The 27,103-nt window shown below is 42.0% G+C and overlaps 1 protein-coding gene and 1 long non-coding RNA gene across 3 annotated transcripts in view; one reads left to right on the forward strand and one right to left on the reverse strand.

Annotated features, from left to right (window-relative positions):
- Window positions 1-8,132: 8,132 nt before the first annotated feature.
- The window catches only part of LOC124088026 (uncharacterized), a 37,349-nt gene continuing 18,378 nt past the window's right edge, over window positions 8,133-27,103 (reverse strand). The window contains exons 2-4 of the long non-coding RNA XR_006850248.2: window positions 20,488-20,621; window positions 17,308-17,408; window positions 8,133-16,949 (exon numbers count right to left, since the gene is read on the reverse strand). This is a non-coding gene — a long non-coding RNA (uncharacterized LOC124088026). The remainder of the gene's footprint in view (window positions 16,950-17,307; window positions 17,409-20,487; window positions 20,622-27,103) is intronic.
- Window positions 17,051-23,828, forward strand: Ccr4 (C-C motif chemokine receptor 4). 2 transcript variants are annotated; one of them, XM_046437302.2, is made up of 2 exons: window positions 17,051-17,142; window positions 19,880-23,828. In XM_046437302.2, the coding sequence occupies exon 2, from the start codon at window positions 19,930-19,932 to the stop codon at window positions 21,010-21,012; it is 1,083 nt and encodes a 360-aa protein (XP_046293258.1). In that variant the 5' UTR covers window positions 17,051-17,142; window positions 19,880-19,929; the 3' UTR covers window positions 21,013-23,828. The 2 variants fall into 2 exon arrangements, with proteins under 2 accessions (XP_046293258.1, XP_046293259.1); XM_046437303.2 differs by having other exon boundaries at window positions 17,098-17,142; window positions 19,851-23,828.

A 27,103-nucleotide genomic window follows, 5' to 3' on the forward strand; every position in this document is an offset into this window, starting at 1 on the left:
GTCACGGTGAAGAAATACCTCAATAATGTCTATTTAAAAAAAAAAAAACTGATCTTACGGGTTAACAAGCCAGCCTGGTGGGATGTTCTCCATCATCATTTAACCAGCAATGGTTCTAAAAGTTTTGTGTATCCACACGGTCTTAGACCTCCTTTTAATGATTGTATTAACTTACGAGCTCAGGTAGTATTTTTTTCTTAAGGCTATCTCAGAGCACACTGGCTGAATGTTGGCGTGTGTAGCAAAGTGTTTACTTTCTTTAAATAACCAGCTCTGTAATAGTTCTTTATGTTTCTAGCAGTTTGTGTAGTTGTCTTCAGAGGAAGAGTTTTTCACATTTAGGGGGTTTTCTTGTGTTTAGGGTGGTAAGATGTCTTTTTTTCCCCCCCTTTTCCCCTAAAGTCAATGCAGATGAGGGTGGGTGGGTAAAGGGATGTTTTAAACTAGCATGATAGGTATAGTCAGTTGGGTGGGAGGGTTGTTAGTATTTTTTTTTTTTTTTAATAAATCTTGTTTAATATTGTTCATTAGATCTCATGCCTGGTCAGCAAAATGCTTTAATTTTCTTTCTTTTTTCTTTTTCTTTTTTTTTGTATAGAATATGTGACTCGGTTGAGTTTTTGTTTTTAAAGGAAAAGTAAATGCAGGATTGGGGGATTCTAACACAGATCTTATGCCCGGTGTCAGTCATACTGACTACATTAAACCTCTAATTTTTATTATTTGTTCCAGGCAAACTGATAGGAGAAATACGCACCACCACAATAACTTCTCTGGCTGCACAAAGCAGACTGTCGGCCCTTGTGGGGTGCCAACTGCCTTTTGCCACTTTTTAAGTGGTCTTGGCCTTGGGAATGCTGACCCCATCATTTCGGTGGATGGGTGGGGAAATCAAGATTTTCCCCCAAACCTTTAGTAGGCAAAAGTGGGTTTTTCTTTGTTTTTTTCCCCCCTTCCCCCCTTTGGCTTTTACTTTTAAATCTTTAAATGTTAATGTTGCAGGCCGCAGGCATGACAGGCAATGAGCAGATGAAGAACCAATGGAAAAGTGTTCAAAAACTCCTGTATTAGCTCACAGGCTTCTGAATGTATCGCTTTGGTCCATAGAGAAGGCTGGAGAAGGTAGCAAGGAGATGCTGTATCAGCTACTACAGCCTTAAAACAAAGTTGGTGTCTCTTTGGACTTTAAAATTGTTCCTATGCAGCTTATTTTATTTTTGTTTAATCAAATAAACAAGAGGGTTTTTCCATGGATATGATGTGTCTGTGTGATCATTTAATCCAGAATAAATATGGATGTATGCACTGCCCCTGAGAAAAAGGGAGTCCATGAGCTTTGGCGGGCGGGCTACATTCAGCTCTTCTGTGTTTTCACAAAACAATCAAATGCCAGCATTTTGAAGTAGAAGAAATATTTAATAAGAGTCGAAAGTTTCAAAATCTGGCTTTAACCCTGGGCCTACCTTCTCCCAGAGGAGCTGAGAAGTGGATGTACCTTTAGAGGGGCATGTTCATGTGATTTAACCTTCTAAGAGTCAGAAATGTGCTTCCCTTTGCCACTGGCTGCCCGCCTCCTTTCTGGCTGGTGCTAGCCTCAGAATCTGCCTGTGGAAGTGGAGGCGCGGCAGAGGGTTATTTTGTGCCTAAACTCTGGGTCCAAGTCATTTACCTGGCTTTTCTGTTTGGGGTGGAGGGTTGCCTTCTGAATGCTACATGGATAATGTGGGGTTTTGTTTGCTTGTTGTTTTAAGCTCTGTGTGTCTAGAACTTACTTTGGGAATTCCACTTTTTTATTTGAACTACATTTTATCGAACTAGGCTCACCTCAGCTTAATGATTTTGTGTGTGTGTGTGTTGCGGGGGGGCGGGAGGCATTGAGGTTTGAACCCAGCATCTCATGCTTGTTAGCCAACTCTACCACACAATCATATTTGTAGCACTTTTTAAAATGTTTTCTTCTGAGAGAAGCCTTGCTAATTTGCCCAAGCTGGCCTCAAACTTGTGATCCTCCTGACTTGGCCTCCTGCATATCTGGGATTACAGGCATGCTCTTCTGCACCTGGTTTAGACAACAGCTTCTAAAAGTACAGGGCATCAGTATCTGATATAGGGATACTTTGCTCTTCCTTTACTTAATCCCATGTTAACACTGAACATTTAGAAGAATAATCTTTTCTTCGTTGATACCTTCAGTGTCAAATCGCATCACATCTCAGGTAGTAATTTTTCCTAAGGATTTCAGATAGAATGCAACATAATGAACTGTCCATCAGTAATGCCTGTCCCTACACTCTTGCCTCTACCTCTACCCATCCATTCTCCATGTGTTGTGCCAGTACTCTTTTATTTCCCCTTACAGGAGATTGTTGAATGTGAAGTTTGGATGGATGTGCTGACCCCCCCCCCCCTTTTTTTTTTTTAAAGGAAAGGAATTTCAATTCTAATAATCTCCAGGAGAAGCTAATTAAATGTTGTACCTAATTCTGAGGGAACAAAAGTCTACTCCTGATGGCTCAGTCCCCATGCGCTTCCTGCAGTCAGTTCTAAACAGTTGAGTTGTGTTTGGAAAGGCTCAGACTTTCAGGATGATTACTGTCCTTGGTGGCAGGCTACTGTATCAAGTATCAACAAGAATGGGGAGAAATGAGAACTTGTATTCATTGTGGGTGGATTGCAGAACAGTAAAACACTTGAACACAATTTGGAAGTTCATCATAGTGTTAAAACAGAGCCCTGTTACGCTTGCCTGATACATCAAGAGAATCAAATCCACGTGGAACCAAGCATGTGAGTATTGATAGTTTTGCCCAAATGTCCTTCAACTAATGACTGGAAAAGCAAAAAAAAAAAAAAAAAAAAGTTGTTATTTTCTTGGTATTTTAGGTACTGGGCATTTAATTTAACCCAGGGCCTCTTATTCGCTAAGCAAGCACTGACCTATATTCCCAGCCTATTCCTTTGGGGTCGGGGTGTTGGTGGTCCTGGTGGTGGTGCTGGAAACTGAACCTAGGGCCTTGTGAATGTGAGGCAAGCACTCCACCCACTGAGCTATATCCCCAGCCCTAGCCTATTCCATTTTGAGTTTTATAAGTTGCCAGTGCTGGCCTTGAATTTGGTAATTTTCTTGCCTTATTATAGATGATAGAGGGTGTGCCTGGCAGATCATGGCAACCTTTATGGCCAGCCATTCCTAACATGTTTTTGAAATGACTGTCAAATGCTTACAGAGTTCTGTTTCTGGTAATATTACACTGGCTATATTCTATTTTCCCTGGACCAATCTAACTAGTATTAATCTGATTTTTTTTTTTTTTTTAACTTTTCATACTAGGAGATCTGCTATACAAGGAGATTGCAAGAACAACATGGACCACCTTCTGCCAGAGGAATCACTGGTTATCTGGGGCTGGCACTAGGATGAGCGCTTGGCAAGATGGGGTAAGGGCGACAGGAACAGAAATACTCCTGGAGTATAGAGAGATCCTCTTGAAGTTTGGGAACTGAAGTTAGGAATGTGCCCCCCAACTTTAAGGTCTGTGATGGGAATGAGAAGAGAACACACTATATTCTTTGCCTTCATGCAAGAGGGGCACATCAAGCTTGCTTGCCAGTCAATTCCAGCAGGATCTAAGTAATAATAGGCTCTGTGGGGATTCCAGACCCACTCATTGCTCCACCTTCCACGCTGCAACATAACCACTGCTTAATGGGCGGGGCCATTTGTGGAGTTAGGATAGGACAGTGTAGGTGCCCCCACCCACCCCCTTTTTCCTCCTTGGCACTACACTGGTTATTGAACCCTGGATGCTCTATCATTGAGCTACATTCCAGTCCTTTTTATTTTTTGAGATAGGGTCTCACTAAGTCGCTGGACTTGAGCTTGCTATCCTCCTGCCTCAGCCTCCGGAGTTGCTGGGATTACAGGAAAAATTGTACCACCAAACTCAACACGATCAAACTGAACAATCCCTTTTAAAATAACTACTTCCTTCTCCGTTGAGCTCAATCACTCTTTCTGTGTTCCCATTGCTTAAAACCGTGTCCATCATAAACACTCAATACATTTGAAGAATAGATGAACAGACTTAGGCAAGGTGTTGAGAATTTAATAAGCAACATAATTTCAACCACTTATGCTTTTTTGTTTTCCTTTCTTCACTTTACTCATTGTCTGCTGTAGATTTTTCCCCCCTAGTGCTGGTGATGAAACCCAGGACGTTGCACACATCAGGCAAGCATCTACCATTGAATGACACCCCCAAATCCAAACAGATGTCTTGAATGCCTCTGCCTGCCAGGTGTTGTTGAGTGTGCTAGGCTCCCTGTCCATGGATCTCATCCTGAGTTCCCAGTTTCCAGTCTCGCTAAAAATCATTCTCCTGAAGTGACCCCGTCGTGACCTCCTTTCCTTTATTTTCACTCTAATGAGTGCTTCTCTGTTAATGTGTCGGTGACTGCAGCAGTTGCCCTCTCTACCTCTGTTCTCCTGGCCTCGCTTTCCATTGCCTTTTTCTTCCTGGGTTCTGTCACTACATGGCAGACCCAAGTTTGAATTGCTGTCCGCCACTGGCCGAGAAGCTGGGCAAGTGCTATAAAGTTTGACTGATTCCCCCGAGTAGCAGACATCCCCATTCCTTCCTAATGTCCTCTGCAATGCTCTTCTCTCCTCCTGGTCCACTCGCATCAAGGGATCATGGCATCTGGGACCTCACATGGGCCAGCCTCTCTGCTAGCTGTCTTGAGTTCCACTGTCCTCCTCATCCTGCAATGGAATTCTGTCTACTTAAGATGTAGTCTGTATTCCTATAACCAGACCACTCCACGAGAATCTCTGTGAAACTTAGTTTGGGGTGGGGGTGGGGCTGCAAGAGAGCAGAGACCTTGGCAGGGAGGAGGGAGGACAAACAAAAGTACAATATTGAGAAGAGTACCAGAGGAGGTAACTTGGATTTAATCCTACCAAGGAGAGCTGTGAAGATAGTGTAGGACGCACTCAGGCTCTTCTAAATCAGGGTGGTGATACTGGGGTATTCGTGCCCTACAGCAGACATAGAGGTAGGAAAATTGAACAGTTCCTTCTTTAAATGGTTCAGTAATTTGCTCAAGGTCAGAGAGGGCCTGATGGTGCTCACAACCTTTCTGAGTTTGGGCTCTGGTCAATCAAAGGAGAACTGCTTTCTCACCCAGATTGTGGCATGTATCCCTCAGGAAAGACCATGTGGGAAGACATGGCTGCTATGCAGGGTCCTGATGAGAAATAAGTCCTGGATGGAAAAGGACCTCACTGAGTGGCTCATTGGGAACCCAGACCCACTGGAGCCAGCTTCACAATGGCGGCTCCCCGTGTTGAGGAAAGGTATATTGTGTTGCTCAAGGTGTTGGTAATGGGACAACCACCTCACCCGCAGGAATTCACACAGGAGTTAGTGTTTAATGATGTTCGTTGGATAGACTGAGAACCATCACTGACCCCTGGTGGCTGTGTCACAGTGGACAAGGGCTTCCTCACTGGTCTCTTAAATGCTGCAAATAATCCAACTCCAAGTTTGAGACAGGAAGATGGCAAGTGCCAGGTTTGTCTCAGCAAGATGACATCTCAAGAAATAAAAAGGGTTGGGGACACATAGCTCAGTACATTGAACCCCTATGTTCAGTCCCCAGTACTGCTTCCATCTGGTCATTCCAGTTCTACCAGCGCAATCTGGGACTGCCATAAATCTAGAAATGCCTATTTCCTCATCCCTGTGCAGTGTTTACCTCATTACGGTTCAATTTTCCCAGTATCTCAGATGGAGGCTTTCCCATCTTTTTAAAGACGAGAAAGGTGATTTCAGACAGTTTAAGTTCCTTCCTTGGGGTTACACAGCCTGGAGGTTGCAGAACCTGACTGTGAATGAAGTTTGGGCTCTTGACTCCAAAGCCCTGGCAAGTCATTATGGTGCAATTCTGGTTCCACTTTGGGTGGTGACAATGGAGCAGTCTCCATGCAGGATGACTTCAGGCTAAAGCCCAGGTTAGAGGTGACTTAGAGGAGAAGATGGCGACGAACTGGTCTTTGAGGAAGACCTGGAGTCAGCTACGAAAGGAAAGCAGTAAGGGCTTTTATGGCTGAGAGCATGACATGAGTTCAGACTCTGTAGTTCGTTGTGCTGGCTGAGCCCTGACAGGGTGCAAGGGAGACAGCTCTAGATGTCCCAGTGGCTCTCATGGACCACTAGGCTCATGTCCCAGTGAATCCTGCAAAGCTGGCAACTCCAGGCAAGTAACTTTTACGTGATTACCTCATTGCCTGGGCCTTGAGGACCTGTGAAATTGAAGTCAACCCACACAGTGGTGACTGGCTTCTGCCACTCATTTGCCTTGTACCTTGAAGCTAGCCACTCAGAGGCAGAAGTGTCCTTTCTTTCCCTGTTTGCATTTGGCTGGGAGGGTGCACAGACACACCCCAATTGCAACTTCAGAGCAGAGGCTACCCTTAACAGCCTGCCACCATATTTCTTTTCAGCTCTGTTGGGCACAAACAGGTGTCTTGGTTATGTGGCCATGGGAAGATCCTATTTCAGGATGGTGAAGGGACCTAGCCATGAGTTGATGGCATCTCCCTTTGGGGGGAAAAAAAATCCATGGGGCCAGCCAACCTCAGCTCCAAGAACCCCACCCCCCACCCCCTTCATTCCGTTTGTATATAGTTCCTTGAATACAAAGTGGATTGGCAGGATTTTCATATTGTCATTGTTAAGCTCTAAGAAAGACTGCTCTGCAGCCCCATGAGCGTGTAGGAAAGGGAAGCCTGGCCTTAGGGCAGAAGAAAACCCATCAGGAACTCGAAAGGAAACTAGAAGGTGGGAGTTGACCATCCCAGAGATATTCCTAAGTGACAGCCTAACATTCAGTGTGAGAGGATTGATGAGATTATGGGGTTGGCTCTTGATTTCAGAAGGTGCTGATGCCTATGATGACTTAAGCTTCTGACTAACTTTGGTTAACCATTAATGTCCCGCTCTAAACATTACATTCTGGAACAGGTTGTCTACCCTGAAAGAAAGAACAAGGCTCGTCCTCAGAGAAAATGCCCGTTTACCAAGGAACAGCTCTGCATATTTATAGAGCCGGGTGTGGTTTTACAGTTATGACAGTTTAATGGTTGAAGGGTTTGACAGTTGGCATGGGGTGCTTTCTGATTGGTGGATAAGGATCATGTGAGCCAGCAGGGCTAGTCTGATTGGTGGGTAAGGATCACGTGAGCCAGCAGGGCTAGTCTGATTGGTGGGTAAGGATCATGTGAGCTAGCAGGGCTCACCATTGGACTGCTCTTCTCCGGGGATGGGGAAGTTAGTCTTTGGAGCCGGGCGGACTCCTAACACACCCCTTCTCCAGTCCTTGCCTCTGGCCCCAGTGTCTGGTTTGCTTTGCCAGTCAGTACTTGTCATGTTTTCTTCGTTTTGCAAATATAGCAGACACAGAGCAACTCTTCCTAGATCTCTTTTACTTGAACAAGAGCCAGGTGGGATTTCTGTTCTCTTACAGAACCGTATCTCATATCTCACTTATTCAATGTTATGCTTTATATTAACCTTATCTCATTTTACTATCCAATTGTTAAAATCTTACTTTACATAGTACATGTTAATGGTGTCCATATACCTTTGACTGACTCTTCCCCTGGATTAGGAAACCAGTGCCACTAGGCAATTTACATTCACCTTAAGATCAGCATGGTGCTAGATATGCAGATGTTTAGAAAATTTTGTTGAATAATTGAATCCTCACATAGGCACAGAAAAGTTCTGTTTTGAAATATAAATTGGAACAACCATTTCGCAGAACAATTTGACAAATATATGCTTCAAATTTAAACTGTTCATATTGTTTGACTAAAAGTTAAAAAAGTTAAGCTATGACCAGCGCTCCTACATGAAAATTTCATTTCCCCTGGTTGCCTTCTAGAATCATCGATGATATTCATCAATATACTGTTTTAGAAATAAAATTCTTTACCTTTTCTCTATTAAAAAAAAAAAAAAGGCGTCAATCAAGAAGCCTGATGACAATATGTAGATGGTCTCATTAAAATTTCTTTAAGCTATTTCTCAGTACCCTGATGTTTTAATAAAGAAAAAGACTGAATAACATTTAATTGAAAAAATGTTTTATTAAACTCTGTACATGATTCTTTAAGGGAAATGCTTCAATTTTAGAGTAATTTTAGTTGGCAGAACACTTTTTTGAATTTTGCACTATTTAGTAAAATGGCAGAGTTCCTGTACCAAGGCTATGTACTATTTTTTGTGTTCTGCGTGACAAAGTGAGAGGCCTGTAGTACTTAAAGTTGTTGGGTCATTGAGTTGTAAGCTGAAGTAGCACCTGTTTCATGGATTTATTTGGTCTAGTTTAATTTCTGCAAAGAGATGCTATCTTTGAACTTTAAGGCAAAAATTTAAATTCCTTTTTAATGAAATCACTTTCCTAAATAATGGTTAATGCAAATTGGGAAATGCTACTGTACCTACTGCCATCTGCTGGCAGGTTTTATTTCTGTAAATAGCAATTTTCAAGGTGTGATATGGCTCATAGACCCCTGGTGAGGGTAGGAGGTGGTAGGTCTTTGCCACTCTTTCCAGGGGATCTGATATCAAATTAATATTCATACTGACACTATAACTTTGTTCTTCACTCTTTGTCTTTGTTCTGAGGATGCAAAAGCAGTTGCAGGCCAAAAATGCTGGGATCTTTGGACAAATTAATTCAGTGCCTTCAAATTGTACTCAAAAATGTTAACTCTTTTTTGCTCTGTTCTCCTAGTACCAATTTTACTTAATAATCTTAGTAAAAACAAAAATTTGTTATCTCTACCCTTGAATTCTTATGGAATTTTCATCTTACATGAAATAACCACAATTTTATTCAATAGATATTGAAAATCAATGAAGCAAGCTTGTCATTTTAAGTGAAACCATTGACTATTGCCAATGATAAAAACTGAGCATTCACCTGGCGTGTTGGCATATGCCTGTAATCCCAGTGGTTTGGGAGGCTGAGACAGGAGAATCGCTAGTTCAAAGCCAGCTTCAGCAAAAAGTGAGGTGCTGAGCAACTCAGTGAGACCCAGTCTCTACCGGGAATGTGGTTCAGTGGTTAAGCATCCCTGGGTTCAATCCTTGGTTAACAACAACAACAAAACAAAACAAAATAAAACCCACTGAGCTTTCAAGCAAAAATTACAATCTTGGAGAACTTGCATCTGTTAGTATGAATATAATAATTTTTGAGTAAGAGTTTTCTGGTGTCAGTGGTAATATTGCTCAATGTGATGTGATACAGGATTGGAGCCCATAAAGATGTCCATGTCCTTATCTCCAGAACCTGTGAATGTGCTGCTTTACATTCAAAAGGAATTTGCAGAAATTACTAAATTAAGGACTTGGAGAAAGGGAAATCATCCTGGATGATCTGGGTGGGCCAGATGTCACCCACAGGGTTTTTTTAATAAAATGAAGGTAGGCGATGGAACATTTTGATGCCAGGGGAGAGAAGAAGCTGCAGTGCTGACGGAATCTGGAAGAGCCCACAGACTGTGGAAGGTTGGTGGTCTCAGCAAGCTGGAAAATGCATGGAAACAGATGTTGTTTAATCCTCTGAGTTTGTGGCAATTTGTTACAGCAGTAACAGAAAAGTATACAGTGAGATTTTGACATTGTGTAATGAAATGTAGAAAACTTCACATTTTCTTAAAATTCAGCTTGACTGAACCTTGACCAAATTGGTCCCACTTCTCAATTAACTATATGCAAGAGGAATCATTTGTCAACAGTAGTTAATGACATTTCTTCTTCTGTTCCCTATCGGGTAAACCAAGAGAATCAAAGAAATATATCTTAGCTGAGTAGCGTGGTGGGACATGCCTGTTATTTTGTTCAAGGTGGCACCATTATTTTCTGATAGGTTTTTCTCCTCCTTTCACCCTGGGGGGTGGGGGAAGGCAGCCACAGATGATGATGTTCCTCTATAGTCTGTCTGCCAATCACCATGGTACTTATTGCCTCCACAGGTCCCACCAAGGAGTCTCAGAGCTGCAGGAACAAAATTTCTTGCCAGCTCCCTCAGAACTCTTCATATCACCTTCTTGATAGTATGACAACTAAGCTTCTCTCTCTCCCTCCCTCCTTCCCTCCCCCTTCCCTTTCTCTCTTTTGGCACCAGGGATTGAACTCAGGGGCATTTAACCACTGAGCCATATCCCCAGTCCTTTTTGTATATTATTTAGAGACAGAGTGTAACTGTGAGTTGCTTAGTGCTTCGCTAAGTTGCTTAGGCTGGCTTTGAAATTGAAATCCTCCTGCCTCAGCCTCTTGAGCCACTGGGATTACAGGTGTTCACCGGCTCGCCTGGCTAAATCTCTATATTAAAAATCCCTGTGGTGCCTATTCCCCATTGTCCCTTCATGTACAATATAGCAGTGTTACAATGCTATAATCTATTTTGTTGTTGTTGGGGATGGAACCCAGGGCCTTATACATGTAAGCAAGCCCTCGACCACTGAGTTACATTCCCAGCCTATTGATTATACTCTTGAAATATACACATTTGTGCTGAATATTGAAATGGGTTCAGGAAGGAGGAAGAGTCTGTCAGGGCACACTGAAAGGCAGAAAGAGGGAATTGGTTATTATGGAATGGGATTCAGTGGTCTGCATGTGAATCAGGTGGGCATGGAGTGGGCAGTGGTACAAAGGATATGTTCTGAAGGACTAACCTTAGGTGATGGAACATTTTGATGTTAGCAGGTATGGAGAGAGCAGTTCTTTCCATTTCAGGTTCCCAAGGGGGACTAAAAAATTCTGAATTTCACACAGTAGGTTTCAATCTGGAGACTAGAATGTGATAAAATGCTTCAATCTGTTTTTGGACTAGTTGCTGAAGTTCATTTCTGGATACTTTATTTTATTCTTATATCAGGTTGTCTTTCTTGTTGTAGGGTTTCTTTAAATATTTTGCATATTAACCACTTATCAGATATGATTTGCAAATATTTACCCCCGTTCTGCAGATTGCCTTTTCACTTTTTAAAAAAATCTTTATTTTTATTTATTTTTATGTGGTGCTGAGGATCGAACCCAAGGCCTCGCACATGTGAGGCAAGCGCTCTACCACTGAGCTACAACCCCAACCCACCTTTTCACTTTTTTGATCATATCCTTTTATGCACAGAAACTTTAAAAAAAAAAAAAATTGGCACGAGGGATTGAACCCAGTGGCACTTAACCACTGAGCCACCTCCCCAGATATTTTTACTTGCTAAGTTGCTTAGGATCTCACCAAGTTGCTGCTGCTGGCTTTGAACTTGCATTCCTCCTGCCTCAGCCTCCCAAGCCACTGGGATTAGAAGTGCGTGCCACCGCACCTGGCTGTTTATTAAAAAATTTTCTTGAAAACGCAACCTGGAGGCTGGGGATGTGGCTCAAGCGGTAGCACGCTCGCCTGGCATGCGTGCGACCCGGGTTCGATCCTCAGCACCACATAAAAAGAAAGATGTTGTGTCCGCCCAAAAACTAAAAAATATTAAAAAAATTGTCTCTCTCTCTCTCTCTCTCTCATTCTCTCTTAAAAAACTCAACCTGGTTAAAATTCACCAAATCAAAAAGTCTTTGTCCTTTTCTTTCTAGTGTCACTGGGGATTGAACCCAGGGCCTCTTGCATGCTCCACAAGAGCCCTACCACTCAGTTGCAGGTGAGCGCCACCATGTGGTGAAATTTTAAATTTTGATGCAGTTCAGTTCATCTGTTTTTCCTTTTGTTATCTGTACTTTTGGTACAAGAAATCATTGTGAAATTCATTAGCATGAAGCTTTTTCCCTTATATTTCTTTCCCCAAGTTTTATAGTTTAGCTGTTATTTGTGTAAGGTAAGCATTCAACTTTATTCTTTTGCGTTTGGAGCTCCAGTTTTCTTAACACCATTTATTGAAAGACTTGTCTTTTCCCTATTGAATAATCTTGGCACCCTTCTCAAAGCTAATTTGACCACATCCCCCAGAGAATGTACTAAGTGACATCATTACTATACAGAGGGAATGGGATGAAATAAAGACAATGCAAAAAGAGATTTGACCATACTTGTGAGGGTTTCTGAGTATTCCATTTCTGTGTCTGTGTTTGTGCCAGTTTCACATTATTTGGATTAACATGGCTTTTTGTAATAAGTTTTGAAACCAGGAAGTATAGGTCAAGATTGTTTTGGCTCTGCAGGCCCCTTGAGATTTTATATGAATTTTAAGATGGATTTTTCTATTTGTGGAAAAAGTGATGTTGAGATTGTGGTAGGGATGCCACTGAATCTTTAGATCACTTTGGGTAATACTATACTAAATCTTCCAGTCTGTAAGCATGGGTCATTTCCTCATTTACTTGTAACTTTTATTTCTTCCAACAACATTTTGTAGTTTTCAGAATACAAGCCTTTCATCTCCTTTTATTTTTAAGCTTTTTGTTCTGTTATTTTAAATGAAAATTTTAAAAAGGCTTTGTTCACTGTTAAGTATATCTGATTTTTGTTTAATTTGTTGAATTCATTATATCTTCTTAACTCTTATATTTTCCTACTGGCTATAATAGAATTGGTGGTGGGCATCACAGTCATGGTCCTAATATTTTTTTTTTTGGTGAGGGGTACTAGGGATTGAACTCGAGTTCTCAACCACTCAGCCACATTTCCAGCCCTATTTTGTATTTTCTTTGGAGACAGGGTCTTGCTGCATTGCTTAGCGCCTTGCTTTTGCTGAGGCTGGCTTTGAACTTGCAATTCTCCTGCCTCAACCTCCCCAGCTGCTAGATCATAGGCATGTGTTACCACGCCCAGCCATGGTCCTAATTTTTAAAGGAATGACTTTTGCTGTTTACAATTGGATAGCAGGTTTGTTGGATTTTTAGCATTTTTAAAAAGTTACCTTCTAAAGTAAAATTTCTTTTTTGTGCTTAGGAAGCTGACTTCCCATCCTACCACCACCTAAATTACCAATACTGTTGTTTTTTTTAATAAAGATTATATATATTTATGGTATACATGGTGTAAAGGTTTAATCATGCTAATTTACGTATGCATTAACTACTTCATAGTTTTTTGAAGTGTGTTGAGAACACTTAAATCTCTTAGCAATTTTCAAGTATATATTTGTCAACATATTGCACTGTAGACATCTTACACTTATTTCCCCCCAACTGAAATTTGTAGCCTTTGACCAACGTTCCCCAGTCCTTCCTCCCTCTTCCAAGCCCTGGTAATCACTTTTCTACTCTCTGCTTCTTTGAGTTGCGTTTTTTAGACTCCTCATAGTATGTCTTTCTGTGCCTGGTTTATTTCACTTATCTGTGTCTTTCAGGTTCATCTATATTGTCACAAATGATAGATTTTTTTTTTTCTTATTCAGGGCTCTTTCTATGACACATGGCTTTTCTCTGTTAATGTGGTGATAGGCATAAATTAGATGTTCTAGTATTAAATCAACTTTGCTTTTCTGAAATGCACTAACTTGTTCATTATGGGTTAACATTTCATATAGGATATTTGCCCTATATATTCATGAGTGAAATTGAACAATTTTATGTTTTTCCTACTTTGTCTAGTTTTGTTATCAAAATTATAGTACTAACTGAACAAATGAGTTTAGAGTATTTTTTTTTTATTTCAGAAGGGGAGGGAAGATGCCTGAGATTAAAACCGTAGATACCTTGGATACTTAGAATTCGTGGAACCTTTTTTTGAGTGTGTATGAATCTGCTCTTGTGTCAAGCATTTAAACTACTGGATGATGTTAAAAATCATCAGATTTTATATATATTTTTTGAGCCAGTTTTGGTAAGATTTATCTACCTTTTATTGTGATAAAGTTCATAATATTTTTTTAAAATTGCATATCTCCCTTTGCATTCTAAAATTGTTGTTTTTTCCCCCCTTTAACTTCCTTACAGGTCTGTCAGTTTTATTTGTGTTTTCAAATATTTTAATGGGTCTCTTTTCCTTTGAACTTGTTTAATTTCTGCTCTTATATTCTTTCTTATGACCCCCATGGTTTGTCCCCTGTTATTTTTCTCTTGCCTCCTTTTCCAGTCAAACACCCTTCTCCCTAACTTTTAGCCTTTCTTCTTTTCTAATATAAACACTTAAGGTCTAAATTATTCTCTGAGAACTTTAGATGCTCAGCACAACTCTGGTAAGTAGTATTAATCAGTTACAGGTTTTCTGTTTTTCTTAATCTTCTTGGACATACAGGTTTACATGAAAATGTGTTATCTTTCCAAAAACTATTTGCAATATTTTATTTCCTTACCAAAGTTCTCTTTACTCAGATGAATCAGTTTTGTAGTCTTGGTTTGTAGCCTACCCCTCTCTGCTTCCCCCTACTCTTTTTAAACTGGTGCTTGAACCTCAAGGATTGTTTACCACTAAGTTACATCCCCAGTCCAATTGCTGAGGCTGGCTTTGAACTTCATGCCTCCTATCTCAGCCTCCAGAGTTGCTGGGATTAGGTATTTACCACCATGTCTGGCTGTAATGTTTCCCTTTTAGAGCAGCTTAGTCCACACACCCAACCCCTCCACTTATTAGGTTCTCATAACCAGAGGCCACTGTGTGCTAACTTGAAGTCCCTGGGGCCATGTGGTTAATTTTGAGCCCACAAAATTATTAGATTAGCCAATGGATGGAAGGCCCTTGTAACCCAACTAACCTCGCCTGCCATACATGAGCTGACTGTAAACTCTGTTTACTGTCTCATTGTCCCTGGGTACCATCCTGTGTAGCTCTGCCTGGCGCATTTCTCTCATTTTAACACGGTACTCTACAGCAGAGTCTTATGAGATTCTTCCTGAAAGCTTTGGGAGTTTCTGGCTTCAATTTCAGAGATGTTGGTCTAGTACATGTTGGCTAGGGAATTTACCAGATGTCTTGGTGTTGCAATAAGCCTGGTCACCAGGGGTCGCTGTGGTCTCATGTTGGGCAACAGGTGCTGTGGATCATAGTTTGGGGCAGGGTTTACACTGAGTCTTGTTCTGCTCAGGTTTCTGAAATGAAGCCCAATAGAACGTGATGTCAGGAGTGCGGGTGTTGGCCCAGCTGTGTCTCTGACTGGTGTGATGTCATGGCATACCACCTTTCCTCTCTTGAGTTTGCTTCCTCATGTATGAAATAGATGTTACTTAAAAACTTAATACCTTTTTTTTGAGGGAGGGTGTTTACTTTTGAAGACCAATTTTCTACACAGAAGTAACCTCTACAATTTCTAAACTTGTCTTTTTTATTAAATTATTTATTCTACTGTGTGATGCATGAGGGCAGAATGCAGTTCATTTCATATTACACATATAGAGCACAATTTTTCAAGTCACTGATTGTACACAAAGTGGTACCTTTATACATGCACTTAGGTTAATGATGTCTAACTCATTCCTACCCCCTTGCCCTCCATTCCTCCCCAGGATCCTCATATCAAAGAAAACATTTTATTTTGGCCTTTGGTTTTTTGGGATTGGCTTGCTTCACGTACCATTATATTCTCCATCCATTTACCTGCAAATGCCATGATTTTATTCTCTTGTAAATGCTGAGTAATGTTCCATTGTGTATATATACCAAAGTTTACCTATCCATTCATCTACTGAAAGGTATCTGGGTTGGTTCCACAATTTAGCAATTGTGCTGCTATAAACATTGATATGGCTGTCTCTGTAGTGTGCTGTTTTTAAGTCATTTAGGTATAAACCAAGGAGTGGGATAGCTGGGTCTGTAAACTTGCCTTTTTGTACTTGGAATTGAACCCAGGGGCGCTTTATCACTGAGCTTCATCCTCAATACTTTTTTGAGACAGAGTCTCACTAAGTTGGATAGGGCCTCACTAATTGGTTGACACTGGCCTCAGAACTTGTGATCCTCCTTCCTTGACTCCCAAGTTGTTAGGATTACAGGTATGCACTACCTTGCCTGGCTAGAAACCTACTTTGAATCTAAACACACAGAAATTGATGGGACTCACCCAGATATTTCTTGGGAGTCCAGTAATGGCAGGGCAACATATCAGGCTCAGCTATTTTCATTTAATCAGTCAGTGAAACGGCACAGTTTCCAAGCAGAAGGGACTTGAAAGTTCAACTGACACAACTTTGAAGACAAATAATTGAATCTAAGAATGTGGTTGGCTAAAATTGTCCAAGTCAGGGAAGATTTGGACAAATAGACACCCTCATTTGGACAAATTTTTCTCTATTCTGGAATATCTTTTTCCTAGAGTTTTCCTGGCCTTCTCAGTCTGGTTCAGATCCCACTTGTTTAGAGAATATCATACATCTTGAGTACCTGCCCTTGTGTATTCATGAAGAGGAAAAAACTATCAGCCTAATGACCCAAAACAGAAGGAACATTCTACAGCATATAAGCCAGTTAGAAGGAAAAAAAAATCCTTTTACATTAAAAAAGTCAACAAATAGTGGGGAGGGCACACCTGTAATCCCAGATACTCCGGAGTCTGAGGCAAGAGGATAGCAAGTTCAGCAACTTAGTCTTAAAATAAAAGATCAAAATGGCTTGGGGATAAGGCTCAATGATTAAGTGCCCCTGGGTTCAAACCCTGGTTAAACCCCACCTCACCTCCCCAAAAAGCCAATAAATAAATTGGTGTGTGAGGATTAAATCTTGGGCCTCATGCATGCTAGGGAAGCTCCAGCACTAAACTATGTCCCCATGTTCCAACTTTTTTTCCCCCAGTGCTGGAAATCAAACCTGGGGCCTCATGCATATGAGGCAAGCTCTATCACTGAACGACCTCCCCAGCCCCTCCGACAAATTTTTAAAATTAAAAAGCTTACTTGGCTTTCCTCTCCATTTTCTCCTCTTACAGAAGAAAGCAAATTTTCCTAACCTTCAGTTTTGGGAAATGAGTCACTTTTCTCTGCTTTCTGCTTCTAGCAAAAAAAAAAAAAAAAAAAAAAACAAAAAACCCACTTGAACTCAGCATCGATGGGTGAGGGATAGAGCCGGTGCTCACAGGAAGCCACACATCCTTCAAAGGCACTCGTCCTTCATAGAGCTGTGCTGCTTGATCAGGCTTGGCATTGCCTCACAGACCGTCCTCGGAGTCACTTTCACAAAAGCAAGGTAAGTGGGGATGGGGACATTCCCGGGGCCTCCAGCCAAGCACTTTTCTCTAGACACGTGTGGCCTGAAGGCAGCAACGCATCCTGGCCAGCTACTTGGCCAACCCAGACACCCGGGCATATAGGTAATTTGTGTCTCAGGGTAGACAGCGGTCTTGGAACTTACATGCTCTCTACCTGTCCCCACGCTTCGGAACCCTCTTCTGACGGGTAGCCATACATGTAGGGCTCTTCCCCTTGAGCACATCTTGCCTAAGTCCACACATCCTAAACAAACAGATATTTTTCATTAAATATACAAACTTTCTATCAAGACTCCAAGATTAAGAAACACCACACACATGGGCCTACAGAATTCCAAACATTTACCAGCTCTTTTTTTTTTTTTAATACTTCTGATAGTTTCCTAACTCCTCAGTCTTGTTTTGATCTTTAGTTTTCACTGGTAAAAGGGTGGGAAAGAGTAGAATTATTCATTTAACACACATCTTTGATGCCACAGGTCTTTAGCATTCCCCTGTAGGAAGAAACCAAAATCTCTTTGAGAAACAGTTTGTGCATTTGGGTGTGTGGTGGGAGGCATTGGAAGTGAATTAACAATGCAAAAGGGTTCAATAAGGAATGTTGGGGTGTGAGGAAAGCCCTTCGTCTGTGAATTGATACACAGGTGGGCATGTGTGTAACTGGAAGGAGGGTTTAACCTCTTTGGACAACTTAGATGGGAGACACAGGTGACTGGGGGGGTGGAAAGTTTCTGTCTGGCTATCATGTATCTTTTCTAGATCTGTCAGGCCCCTTCCCACTCTAATGAGATTTGGTGCAGAAGACTGATTTTTTTTTTTTTTCTATGTGTAGCTTGATGAAAAGAACAAAAAGTTCCCTCAGATTGAATCTTGAAGCCTCCCAAAAGGCCCTTCAAAATACATTTGCTATATTAGTGTCAAATTGGCTTACGAACAGTAGCTACCTGCTGCCCAAAGGTCAGGTCTGTACCCAGGTGAGATGTGCTTTAGAGCCAATGGTCTTGCCAGTGGGTTGCTGGAGCTGGCTTGGACCAGCTCCCAAGAGTCTGTCGTTACCTGTTCGGAAATTTTGTGAGCCCATTGGTAGTTTGGAATTGGCTATAGTGGGACTATGTATACCGCAGAAACTAGCAAATGTAATAAATTAATAAGAGTTATTTTCCTTCCCCATCTCTTCCTGAGACCTGGGTTACTGGCAGCTCACTGGGCTTGGAGCCTAAAGAGCAAGTTCTACGCTCAGCTCTGTGGTCTCTAGAAGTTGTTTGACCTCTCTGAATCTTTCATAGATCTTCTGTATGGATCAATTAAGCTTGCTTAGCTTAGAGTATAAGATTTTTGGTGGAGGTAGAGTAGGGACAGGAATATGGGAATATATTGTACCATACTGGTGAACATTCTTTGAAGTCTATACAGTACAAAGTGTTTTTATATAAAGGCAAGTGACCAACTTGGTTTCCTTCTAGTGAAATAAGCACTTACTGAAATATTGGCCTTTCGTATAAGGTTTTGGTGGTTTTGTGATGCTAGTGATCAAACCCAGTGCCTTATGCATGTGAGGTAAGTGCTCTACCACTGAGTGATTTGCCCAGCCCTTCTGTGTAGGTTGGTTTGGTTGTGTTCTGTTTTGCAGTGCTGGGGATTAAACCCAGGGCCTCACACAAGCCAGGCAGACGCTCTATTACCAAGCCATGTTCCAGCTCATGGGTGCTTGGGTTTTAGAGACAGGATTTGGCTGTGTTGCCTAGGCTAATCTTGGATGCTTAGGTTCAAATGATTCTCCTGCCTCAGACCCCCAAGGAGCTGGGGTAGTGGTATACTACACTATTTAGCTCTCCATATTTAGATTTTATTTTTCTGTCAAAGGGTCTGGGTCCAGTTCTGTGGGGAATCCCAGTTGATCTTGTCATCCCGGAAAGTGGAGTTAGTGGACTTTTTCTATCTTTGAGGATCTTTTGTTGTTGTTGCAGTGCTGGGAATTGAATCCAGGCCTCAGGCATGCTAGGCAATCACAGTACCACTGAGCTACGTCCCCAGCTTAAATACAATCTTTAAAATACACTTCCTTGAGCTGGGGATGTGGCTCAAGGGATAGCGCGCTCGCTTGGCATGCGCGGGGTGCTGGGTTCAATCCTCAGCACCACATAAAAATAAAATAAAGATGTTGTGTCCACCGAAAACTAAAAAATAAATATCAAAAAAATTCAATAAAAAATAAAATACACTTCCTTGAAAAGGGGGTCTTAAGTTATCCTCACTTAGAAATGAGAGAATTGGCCACGTGAGATGGTGTACACTTGTAATCCTGGCAGCTCAGGAGGATTATGAGTTCAAAGCCAGCCTCAGCAATTTCGTGAGACTCTGTCTCAAAACATAAAAACTGCTGGGGAGGTGGTTCAGTCGTTAAAAATGCCTAGGTTCAATCTCTGGAACCAAGCCCCGGGGGTGGGGTGGGGGTTAGAAAAAGAAACTTGAGTTCCAGTAGAGGGATAAGAAAATGAGTGAGTGGCAGAGCTGGCCTTTGAACCTAAACTATGACGGTCAAGGCCTGGGTTATTTCATTGGCCTGCAGGGCACTCTGGGGAATTAGCTACAAAGTGCTTTGCCCCAGATCATTTTATACCCTTCCCAGGCTGAGGAGCTGTGTTCCACATTTAGCACCATTTTGACTTATTTTTTTTTCTTATAGAAATCTTTGTTTTCTCTTCCCATCATTAGCTGTTTCTGTTGCATCCAGACCTGCCTTGAGAACCTCACAGGTTTGGAAAATGAACCCCACGGATATAGCAGACACTACCCTGGATGACAGCATCTACAACAACTACTACCTCTTTGAAAGCATCCCCAAGCCTTGTAACAAAGAAGGAGTCAAGGCCTTCGGGGAGCTCTTCCTGCCCCCTCTTTACTCCTTGGTCTTTCTGTTTGGTCTGCTTGGAAATTCCGTGGTGGTTCTAGTCCTGTTCAAATACAAGCGGCTCAAGTCCATGACTGATGTGTACCTGCTCAACCTTGCCATCTCGGATCTGCTCTTTGTGCTTTCCCTCCCATTCTGGGGCTACTATGCTGCAGATCAGTGGGTTTTTGGTCTGGGTCTATGCAAGATTATTTCCTGGATGTACTTGGTGGGCTTTTACAGTGGCATATTCTTCATCATGCTCATGAGCATCGACAGATATCTGGCAATCGTGCATGCAGTGTTTTCCTTGAGAGCGAGAACCCTGACCTATGGGGTCATCACCAGTGTGGCTACGTGGTCAGTGGCTGTATTCGCCTCCCTCCCTGGCCTTTTGTTCAGCACTTGTTATACCGAGCGCAACCACACTTACTGCAAAACCAAGTACTCTGTCAACTCCACCACGTGGAAGGTTCTCAGCTCCCTGGAGATCAACATCTTTGGGTTGGTGATCCCCTTGGGGATCATGCTCTTCTGCTACTCCATGATCATCAGAACCTTGCAGCACTGCAAAAATGAAAAGAAGAACAAGGCGGTGAAGATGATCTTTGCTGTGGTGGTGCTCTTTCTTGGGTTCTGGACTCCTTACAACATAGTGCTTTTCCTGGATACCCTGGTGGAGCTAGAAGTCCTTCAGAATTGCACCTTTGAAAGGTATCTGGACTACGCCATCCAGGCCACAGAAACCCTGGCTTTCGTTCACTGTTGCCTTAATCCAGTCATCTACTTTTTTCTGGGGGAGAAATTTCGCAAATACATTGTCCAACTCTTCAAAACCTGCAGGGGCCCTTTTATGCTCTGCCAATATTGTGGGCTTCTCCAAATTTACTCTGCCGACACCCCCAGCTCCTCTTACACACAGTCTACCATGGATCATGATCTCCGTGATGCTCTGTAAAAAAAAAAAAAAAAAAATGCAAAACACAGAGCCAATAAGCTTCCCACCTTCAGAGCTTACTTAAAATTGTATTTTAGTAAGAGTCGCCTGAGAGCAGGTAGCAGGAGGAAGGCCTACAGCCACAGTGGAAAGTGTAGGTCTCACCTTGCAACTTTTCCCTCTTCCCAGTAAGCAAGTTGAGCCCCACGGGGGTTCACCTGGACCAAGTGTTCTTCTTCACATGAGACCTGCCTCAAGCAGAAGTAAACCTGCAAATTCTGACCAACATTTCACTGAGGTTATGGATAATATTGAAAGAGAACATTCATTCCCTCTAACCTCGACTGATGGGGTTCTCCAGAAGGAGCTGCAGACTGATGGGGTAAACAGCTATTCCCTCCTGTGGAAAATGTGCCTCTGATTAATTTCTAGCTTTTATGGAACAACAAAGAAGGTTTTGATATGCTATCGTAGTGTTTTTCTAGTAACAGATCTGTAGCATGGTATGTTCCATGAAGTCAGGTGGATCACAGAAACAATTAGTGGATCTTGATACTTTGACTGTAAAGGATAATTTGTTCATCAAAGGCCGAACTTTCTCTGCCAATTAACAAATGTAAAGATTTGAAGGCATTAGCATGGTCTGATTTCTAAACTTGAAACACAAGGCCAACATATTTGTTCAAATTCAATTTGCCTTGGACATGTTTTAATTATACCATGAATATTCAAGATGTTTAAATTAGGGATTTGGAGGCATAACTCAGTGGTAGAGTGGTTGCCTAGCATGTGTGAGGCCCTGAGTTCTATCACCGGCTCTGAAAAAATAACATTCATCTAGATCTTTTACTTGTTTACAAACATGTTCTTCAAAGTTTAAGGAAGTACTGTCTTATTTCAGTAATCTACCTTAAGTGCAAATAGTTGAGGTAAGAAAAATCAAAAGCTATTGCTGATGTGGTGTATGAAAGAAGTTTTGTTTTTTTTTTTAATTTTTAAAAATATTTATGTGTTAGTTTTCGGGAGACACAACATCTTTGTTTGTATGTGGTGTTGATATTGAACCCAGGCCGCACGCATGCCAGGCGAGCGCACTACCGCTTGAGCCACATCCCCAGCCCTGAAAGAAGTTTTTAACCCCAGTATTGCACTGATCTTTAAATTTTGGATGGCTCAGAAGTTTTTTTTTTTTTTTTTAATAGTGGTGCCGGGGATTGAACCCAGGGCCTTGTGCATGCAAGGCAAGCACTCTACCAACTAAGCTACATCCCCAGTCATTTCTTATAAGTTATTTCAATCATGTATAACTTATACCAATAAAATAAATTGCAATAGTGTCCTTATTCATAGCCTTAATCAGAATTAAAGACTCAACGTCTAGGAGACCACCAATCCCTCCAGAAACATCCAATCTTTTAAGCTATTATCTGACTTAAAATGCTTATGTAATGTGTAACGTTACATTTAAAAATAATGCATCTCCAGGAAACCGATTTTCACTCTGGATTCCTGCCCACCCCTTGGTACTGGGGATGAACTATGGGGTATGGGGGTAGGAGATGCTCCACCCCTGAGCCACATCCCCAGCCCCTTTTTAAATTTTGAGATGGGGTCACACTAAGTTGCTTAGGGCCTCACAAATTTGCTGAGGCTGACTTTGAACTTGCCATCCTCTTGCCTCAGTCTCCCAAGTTGCTGGAATTACAGGTATGCCACAGCCTGCCAGGCCAGAAAATTTTATTTTCAGAAAAGTGGTTTTAAGATTGAAGGTTGTTGTTTTTTTTTTTTTTGCCTTCATTGGAAATAAACATATATATATATATATATATATTACTCCACTGAGCCTATTTTCTGGACCATGTTTGACCTGATGTGGACAAAAATCAGCTGCTGATCTGCCCCCCTGCTTTGTCACATGTTGCAGATGTCATGGACTCACTGAGAGGGGCGATTAAAGGGTTCACTGTTACCATCTCAGTTTGGGTAGGGAGAGGAGTCCTGTCACGTTGTAGTGCACTTGGAGACAAGAACAGGTAAGAAGTTAGGGGTGGGCCAACTTCCTGGCAGGGTTTCCTTGGAACAACCTCAGTGTGGGATGCTAGGATCTGCCAAATCCTAACTCTGCATTCCTTTGTGAGCCTGAGCATGTGACTCTCCTCCCTTAGCCTTGGCTTCTTCATCTTTAAAATGGGATATATTTTAGATTCAGAGAGAAATAAGATATTTAGCACAAAGCATCTGTGCTACCCAGGCCACGGAAAGAGGGTTTGGGATCTGCTCCCCTGGAGCCTGCCCCTCCCTTCCTGACAGAGCTTGTAAGTTTGTTCATTTAATCACAGTGGCGCAACTTAAGGCACCAGATGAGAAAGACTGACAGAAGGGGTTTACTGTTCCTTCCCCGCCACATACAATATTAAGCAATGATGAGGTGTGGTCTGCATGGCTCTGAACTATCCTTGTTTGAAAGTTGGAGGATGTTCCCTGAGGATAGGAATTTGGAACTTCAAAGTGACATCCAGATATAACCCTCAGAACACCAAAAAGTAACTTCCCATCCAGTAACAGAGCTATCAAAAGTAAGCCTCCACATTTCTGCACAAAGGTGGGTTTCACTAAATCTTCAGACATCGGGCCCCTCCCTTCCTTGATGTGTCATGCACAGATCAAGAGCAATAGAAATGGGTTTTCTTGTGAAGTCATGTAAAACATTCTGAAACTGGACAGAGGTGATGATTACTCAACATTGTGAATGTACTAAATGCCACTGAATTGTATATATTAAAATGTTAATTTTATTATTATTTTTTTTTAATCTCAATAAAAAACCAAAATTGTTACTCTGTGGTAGAGCGCTTGCCTATCATGTGTGAGGCACCAGGTTTGATACTCAGCACCACATATAAACAAAGGTCCATTAGCAACTAATAAAAATATTAAAATAGCCCAGACCATATTTGTTCCATACTTGGTGCTCAAATTCTAGTAAATAAGTAAATTCCATTTCCTTCCCACGAGAAAAATAGAGGGAGAGCCAAAGGGTCTTAAGATTCTACCTCCAGCCCTAGGGGTCTAATCCCAGGTAACTCTACTACTGTGCTATGTTCTCAGCCCCTTTTTATTTTTGAGACAGGCCTTTGCTAAGACTGTCCTTGAATTTGCAATCCTCCTGCTTCAGCCTCCCAAGTCACTGGGATGTGCCTTTAAGGGGATTTTTTTTCCCCCCCAAGAAACTAAAGGTAACAACTTGGAACTACTTGATGCTATCAGTGTCCACCTGTTGAATGCCTATTTTGTGCTAAACCAGAATGCTCAGTGATGGGGAGAATAAAAGCTTTCATAAAGGAGTAAGTTGTAAGCTCATGAAATTTATAAACCAATAAGTGGAAAACACAAGATTCATGTAAACAAGACAAATATAAGTCAAAGTTTTGGGGGGGAGGACAAAATGATCCAATAGCAGGTTAGCTTTTGGTTTTCGTGGAAGGAGGGGAGGAAGGACCTTCTAAGCTGAGGAACATCATGGGATGGTAGGATGGTGCTGTGTTCTGGGAGAAAGGGACCAGGCTTCTGACAGTACCAGGGAATGTGTGGGAGCAGGGAGAGGATCAAAGTGGGGGGAAAGATAAGATCAAAGAAAACAGGATCCAAACAGCTGCTGAGTCAGCTGCCTGCCTTGCTGGGCAGACCCTGAGACTGCACAGAGGCTGGGTGCGCTGTCCACCCCACCCCTTTCACTACTGAAGCACACTTTACTAGCTGTCTGGATGCTGGCAGCTGACAACCCTCAGGACACCAGCTGCCTCCTGAGCAATTGTCCTTCCTGGGGGCAGTTCATATCCAGTAGCTGGATGGTGAGGGGACACCTGTACTTGCTCCCTTGCTTAAATTTGAGACAACTCTAAAGGGCTGTCATGACTCCAGAGCTCCCCATAAGAGTAGCTGAGGCCTCTGTTGCAACTACGTCACTGGCCCTCTCTTCTTACTGCCCAGTCCTATTTCCTTTATGCCCTTACAGGTGTTACTCCCAAAAAAGGACTCCCCATTAAATCTACCTGCTAATCTCAATCTCATTGTTTCCAGGAATCTCAGCCTAAAACAGGAAACACAGTGGGGACAAGTGAGCACCTCATGTAAATGGGAACTGACCCAACTGGACTCTTGCTCCCCAGGTTCACCTTGTCCCTTATGCTTTGCCTGCTCAAGCCCTGAAATCTTCCCTTGGTCATGCCCAGACGAACCACATCAGTGATGCTCCGTTCAGTTCAAACCAACCAGGAGCATGCTCCACTCGTTTCTGAAATGTAACTTTTTACTCTTAAAAGTTGACAATGATTCCAAACTCTCTGAAAATCAAATATCTACCAAGTGCTTTTGTATACTCAAAGCCTCTTTTTACGTTGACACAATTGGTTTTATTACTCCAAGAAACTGAGGATCAGGGGAACACAAAACTGCCGCTCGATTACTTCTCAAACAGGCGAGTTTCCTATCTCTTAACTAAATGTTCTACACCGACAAGTTTCTGTTTAACCACACAAAGTTCACTAGTTACATCTCCAAAATCCCCAATTGCATTTCTAATAAAAATTTATGTGCCCAAGTTCAAGGATTGACTGAATTATTCCAGAAACAGTAGGTAGGTTTTGGGTTAACAATTTCTTCATTTAGACTTTTGGTATGAACACAACTGTGAGCCTGCATTTTCAGCTTCTCTAGGAAGTTGTAATATCAAGAAGAATTAATTTAAAAACCCACAAAATTCCCTTTTCAATCAAACTTGATAAAATACATCTATTTTTGCTCAGAATTCTTAACAGGGTACCCCAGAGGCATTCCAGCTTAGAACAGGAAAGAACTGGCTATCTCTGCTTCCACAGAACATCTCCCTGGAGATCCTAACTCCATACCATAGAAGGATGAAGCAAAGATACAGCAACTGGAAGAAAATGGTGTTCTATAATATGCCAGCCAGTAATTCTCAAAACTGAGGACAAAACACAAGGATGGGGGGGGGGGGCGCTAGGGCTGTAGCTCAGTGGCAGAGTGCTTACGTAGCATGTGTGAGGCACTGGGTTTGATCCTTAACACCACATAAAAATAGTTCTTGTGTCCATATTCAACCACAAAAACACACACACAAAAAACAATGGACTGGGGTTGTGGCTCAAGTGGTAGAGTGCTTGCCATGTGTGAGGCATTGGGTTCAATCCTCAGCACCACATAAAAATTTTTTTTAAATTAAAAAAAAAAAAAAAAACCAAAAATACAGAGATCTGAGGAACTCCCAGAGAAGCTTAAGGAGACAAGATAACTACAAGTAATAAGCTCTGGAACAGAGAAAGGACGTTAACCAAGAAACTGAATAAAAAATTAACATTAATTAATATACCAATATTGGTTCAGTAAGTATATGAAATGCACCATCTTAATGTATGACGCTAACAGGGAAACTGGATGTGGGGTATATGGTTATACAGTCTTGATTTAACATCTGAGCAGCCATCTTAAATGTTAACTGCCATCTTACAAGTTTCGCTTTCCTGGGGCTAAGGATGTAGCTCAGTAGTAAAGCACTTGCCTTACATGTTCCAGGCACTGGGTTTGATCCTCAGCACCACATAAAAATAAAGATACTGTGTGTTCATCTACACTTCTTACCTGAACTCCCCCCACCCTCATTCGTGACCTACCCCATGGTACTACAATCCTATACCAATCCCAGAAGGACACAACCCCTGGACTCTAGAAAGCCCCATGGTGCCATCCACCTAAGCCAATCCCATGCTAGTCCCACTCGCCTAGCTCTGACCCAAGCACCCCTCCTCAGCCTGTCCCATAGCGCCATAGCTACAACTCCAAACCCTTACCCCACAAAGCTCAGCACCGGAACATCTCAGGGCCTCTCCTTTATAGAGAGATGGCCTTTATTTGTCAACTTTGACAAATAAACTTTCGTGTGGATCTCTGCTTGGTCTCCATCCTTCATTTCTCTCTCGCCTGTCTCTTGCTTTCTTACTTTCCTTTCAATAGGAATTCCACTAATTTACCAGCCTATTTTAAGTCTAAAAGTTTATTTTAAAAATTGGAGCCAGGTATGGTGGCACATGCCTGT

This window comes from Marmota monax, unplaced genomic scaffold (assembly GCF_021218885.2).
Source record: "Marmota monax isolate L192 unplaced genomic scaffold, Marmota_monax_Labrador192_F-V1.1 WCK01_AAM20220418_F8-fsc00021, whole genome shotgun sequence".
Taxonomy (NCBI): domain Eukaryota; kingdom Metazoa; phylum Chordata; class Mammalia; order Rodentia; family Sciuridae; genus Marmota; species Marmota monax.

What these genes read in the sequence shown, in the direction of transcription:
- Ccr4 (XM_046437302.2), top strand. Translation starts at nt 19,930, where the DNA reads ATGAACCCCACGGATATAGCAGACACTACCCTGGATGACAGCATCTAC.